The sequence below is a fragment of the Mandrillus leucophaeus genome, unplaced genomic scaffold (assembly GCF_000951045.1).
Source record: "Mandrillus leucophaeus isolate KB7577 unplaced genomic scaffold, Mleu.le_1.0 Scaffold40, whole genome shotgun sequence".
NCBI lineage: Eukaryota > Metazoa > Chordata > Mammalia > Primates > Cercopithecidae > Mandrillus > Mandrillus leucophaeus.
This window is the reverse complement of record NW_012104254.1, coordinates 2,727,561-2,732,623: the sequence shown is the minus strand read 5'-3', so window position 1 is coordinate 2,732,623 and position 5,063 is coordinate 2,727,561. Positions and strand designations below refer to the sequence as shown.

Genomic DNA, 5,063 nt, shown 5'->3' with positions numbered 1-5,063 from the left:
TAAGGATATGTTCTAGAACTTCAGCCCAAGTAGACTTAAGTTTTACCTTGACATTGACCTCTACAACCCAACAAACCTCTGGATACTTTTTAGGTATACTCAGGTACCAGCTAGCTATGACCTCTCATCATTCATGGTCCCTCCCATAGGAACATCTCCTTTATTCCCACCCTGCCCCCTCCCACCCCAACTCCTACAGCATAATTTTTCAAAGTGTGGTTCCAAAAAATCTTGCCTTAGGATCATCATCACAAAAAAAAAAAAAAAAAAAAAAAAGGATTCCTAGGCCAGGCACAGTGGCTTATGCCTGCAATCCTAGCACTTTGGGAGGCTGAGGTGGGTGAATCACTTGAGCCCAAGAGTTCAAGACCAGCCTGGCCAACATGGCAAGACTTCATCTCTACAAAAAAATTAAAAATTAAAAAAACATTTCGGAGTCAGACTATTAAGTAAAAGTCTCTGGGGGTGACCCAAGAAACTTGAACTTTTAAACAAGATTCTATGGTGATTTCTACCCACCTGATGTGGTTTTGGGAGGCAACAATCTAAAGATATCCTTCAGCCAGTATTAGTCATGGTAAAGACACACCATTCTGTCCACTCTGCTTATGTCCAACAAACACTTTTGAATGCCTCCATATGTCAGTCACTGGCTTGACCAGTGAGCCTTTCATTCACAAAATTCTCAGGGAAAGGCACAGCACTTTAAATGGTTTTCCTCAGGGAAGGTCACATTGTCAGATTTCCAAAAGGTTTAGAATTCTTGTCCTTAGGACTCCTTTGCATCCCTACCTCCATCCTAAGCTGACTGAGGGATGCTACAGAGAACTGCATCTTAATCTGCACTTTCTCTTAATGTGGCTTAAGAAAAAAAAGACATCCACTCTTTTTTACCCCAACAAACAAGATTTTCTGTGACTTGGGGTTAGGAAGCCAAGAGTTTCAAAGTGGTCAAGTGCCTCCAAGCAGTAACATAGTGGGAATTGTCTAGAGGGCTTACCCGGAGCTTCTTGAAAACAACTTCAAATACACAGAAGTAATCCCTGTACTTTGGGAGGCTGAGGTGAGTAGATGACTTGAGGTCAGGAGTTCGAGACCAGCCTGGCCAACATGGCAAAACCCTGTCTCTACTAAGAATATAAAAATTAGCCAGGTGTGGTGGCGTGTGCCTATAGTCCCAGCAACTCGGGAGGCTGAGGCACGACAATCGCTTGAACCCAGGAGGCGGAGGTTGCAGTGAGCCAGTATCGTGTCACTGCACTCCAGCCTGGGTGACAAATCGAGACTCCATCTCAAAAATAAAATAAAATAAACACACAGAAAATCAGACTGCCACCCTCTATCACTTCTGTCTGCAGAAAAGAGGCTAGTTATTAGAAAGGGAGAGAAAGGTGGTCATGAAAGGGATAGGGAGTGGGTAGGGGGTGGCTGCTGTGGTGAGTAGGATGGGAGAGATTTCAAAGCATTCCGACATCAAACACAAGCTGGTAGTCAGGCCCCTCTGCTGTCACCTCCTGTGGAGAACTCAGCACCAGGACCCAGCAGGGCAAGTGACCCTGGGGAATTCATGGCTTGACAAGTAATAAAATTAGTAAGACATTTCTCCCATACTTTGTGAACATCTAAGAGACAAACTTTAATGTTACTCAAAATATGCTATATTCACATCTTTCTACCTTTCCCCAATAATATCTTCCAACTTCTCCTTAGATAATTATACATTAAGATTCCTCTAGAGTAGATTTATAGTATAGCTAAAACCTGTGTCAGAAATGAATCTCTAGCTCCTTTGGTTTGAGAATGTCTTTTCCCTAGCCTAACTTTCTCCTAATAAAACGTCATTACATAGTAAATCCTTGTCAAACATCTGTTGAATTTGAGTATGAGATGACTAGAGTCTTGACTTCCAACCTGAGCAAGTCAAGAACCAGTCCAAGAATGAAGATGCCAACTCTAAGCCCCAAGGTGTGGGATATGCCAAGGATTTGGAGATTAAGGGAGTGGAGAGAAGGGTGAACAGAATATAGCTTTTTCTTTTTTTTGAGACGGAGTCTTGCTCTGTCACCCAGGCTGGAGTTCAGTGGTGTGATCTCAGCTTACTGTAACCTCCACCTCCTGGGTTCAAGCGATTCTCCTGCCTCAGCCTCCCAAGTAGCTGGGACTACAGGCATGTGCCACTAATTTTTTATTTTTATTTTTATTTTTTAGTAGAGATGGGGTTTCACCATGTTAGCCAGGCTGGTCTTGATCTCCTGACCTCGTGATCCACCCACCTCAGCCTCCCAATGTGCTGGGATTACAGGCGGGAACAACCGCGCCCGGCCAGAATGTAGTTTTCTGCATGCGATTATCAGAGAAATGCTATTGGGTCTGAACAAATATTGAACACCTCTCCCTCGCTCTCACCCACGGTTGTGAAAACAAAACAAAACAGTATTTTTTAAAACTTCATTCTTTTTTAGGACACTTTCTTCCCTCGGAAAGGCTAAATCTCCAAAATTTTACCTGATGGAACTAGTGTGGATAGCTCATGGGTGCATCAAAGTCAAGGCCTAATTATATCAGGAAGGACCCACACTTTGCCCCAAATGCCCAGCAGGAAAAACTTAGTCTTTGTTGCCATGAAAGCTGCCAGGACACCTAGGCAGCCTGATTTTTCTGAAACCTTAGAGAAAAGGCCCTTAATTTGAGGGGTTTTGGTCAGACTTGCCAGACAGTCAGGCTGACTTTTCTGCCCTAAACCCTGGGTTGCAGCTGGCTGGATGTCTTCCCCAAAGAGGTTTACAAAGCCATCCTACCTTCTTGATCCATGGGGCCTCTAGGCTTAGAAGATGTGATAGGATAAGTACCATTTGAGGGAACGCTGTGAGAGCTGGGACATCTTGCAGGTAAAAACTGGCTATTAAAATCTAGTCAGAGGTGGAGGAGGGGGCATTGTGAACTCAGCAGCATCTTATTTGCTGTTACTTTTGCATAAATGGCACAGGAGAGCAGTGAAGAAACGTGTCTACATTTATAGAGCTAGTGCTGAGGAGCTCTATCATTTTCTAACTGGGGTGCTAGGGAAGAACTTTTATTTTTCTCTTCTTAAAAATTATTTAGGGCCGGGTGCAGTGGCTCACGCCTGTAATCCCAGCACTTTGGGAGGCTGAGGCGGGTGGATCAGCAGGTCAGGAGATCAAAACCATTCTGGCTAACAGGGTGAAACCCTGTCTCTGCTAAAAATTCAAAAAATTAGCCAGGCATGGTGGTGGACGCCTGTAGTCCCAGCTACTCAGGAGACTGAGGCAGGAGAATGGCGTGAACCGGGAAGGTGGAGCTTGCAGTGAGCCGAGATCACGCCACTGCACGAATAAATAAATAAATAAATAAATAAATAAATAAATATTTACGACCTTTGTCATCTGACTGGCTATAGCACAAAACTGAAATAGCAAAATCAAGATTGAAGGGCTTGTTTCAGCCCAGGTATTCCATTTCCAATCAAACTCAAGAACTCCAGCAGTGCAGGAACCACAGATCTCTTTAACTTTGTGCTCATTCCTAGGCATCCACCCTCTACCGGCTCCCCTCAACCTGGGGACACCCCTCCCCTATCTTGCAGCAACTTCAGGTCCATCAGTAGCTCACATTTTGGTAGGGCTTTGTTTATCCACAAGTCCACAACCCTGGAAGGAACTGGCTTCCTGGGCTGTGATGACTCCTATTCTAAAAACTTTCTCAGAGTGGAATTTTAGGCAACAGCTCAATCGCTCTTTTATGACAAGTGGATCAGTAAAACAATAATAAAACCTCGGTTACCATAACTTAGATGCTGTAATAGATTAAGTTTTCAAGGGCACTTGATATAAGCTTTGAGTAGACTCTTTAGAGTCTTTATTCACACAGGGTTTTAGGAAACCACCATCTTTCATAACTACTGTGCGTAAACAACCTCTATTTATCTAATTTGTAATTTTCCTACAGTCCCCCAAAAAGGGAACATTAAAAGAAATACTATAGGAAATTGGAAGGTTTGTCAATGTAAAGCTGGTCTTTGTAACCTTTCCACTCTTCATTGCCTGTGCCAATTGCACTTTTATTTCCCGTCTCTCTACATTCAGTAAACAAAACCATATTATCAAGGGAAAGACGTGAGCCCATTAACATTGTGAGCCCTCAAATTTCACTCGCAAGAGACGATGCAGCACTTATCTGATGGAGCAGAAGCTCTAATTGCTTCGAGGTACAAGTCCATCCAAACCTCTGAGATCTCACCCGTCCCCGGGAAGCCTTTGCGCCCTCCAGACAAGCTCCTCAGTGAAAGCAAGCGCCGCACGGGTGCCTGTGCCAGCCTCCCAGATAGGAGCACAAGGAGTGTTTCACCACGACTCTGGATTCTTTATTCCAACAACCCAGCCGGAGGGGAAAATCTGCTAAACTACTCCATAAGGCAGAAACTTTATCAAAACCTGGCACTACAACACTGGCCCTCATCACGCCGCCACAAATTGCGAGGGATAGAACAAAGCTGCAAAGTCACGTTAAAAGGAAGCCTAGTCAAAAAGTGAAAATTTTGTCCCGCCCTAGGCACACGGCACTCAGCATAAAATGTAGTTCCATGAGTCATAGGAAAGGGGGAAGAAAGGAAAAAACCAAACATCTGCTCTAGGTTTAGAAGAGGGATAACATCAGTGCCAAGCAAACCGAAAGCGCAGAGGACTCAGAAGAGGGGAAGAGGAATAACTTTACCTGTCCTGGAGGTAGGCGAGGAGCAGTCTCCACTGCCCGAGAGTCACGCTCCCGTTTAGCCTTTTCCACGCCGCGACGCCCATAGTCAGCCCCCGAGGGACTTATCCCCCACGATCCAGAGCAGAAGCGGCTCGCGACCCTGCATCCCCTCACCCTCACCCAAGCGGCCAATCCTGCCTTTCTCCCCCCACCTCGCCCAATACCTGTCCAAGAGAAGGCATTCTGCACTCTCGCCCCGCCCTTGCCCAGGCAACCCCGGGTCGCGACGGCTCTCCTCAAGGCTCCGGGACGCTGGGCGGCGGCCCTGGGCTGCTTTGGCTAAGTTGGCTGCG

General features: G+C 45.6%; 1 protein-coding gene across 1 annotated transcript in view; it reads left to right on the top strand.

Moving 5' to 3' along the window:
* Positions 1-4,181: 4,181 nt before the first annotated feature.
* Positions 4,182-5,063, top strand: part of HOXD1 (homeobox D1) — a 3,239-nt gene continuing 2,357 nt past the window's right edge. Inside the window, exon 1 of the mRNA XM_011991957.1 lies at positions 4,182-4,320. Within this exon, the coding sequence (XP_011847347.1) occupies positions 4,182-4,320 (139 nt within the window). The remainder of the gene's footprint in view (positions 4,321-5,063) is intronic.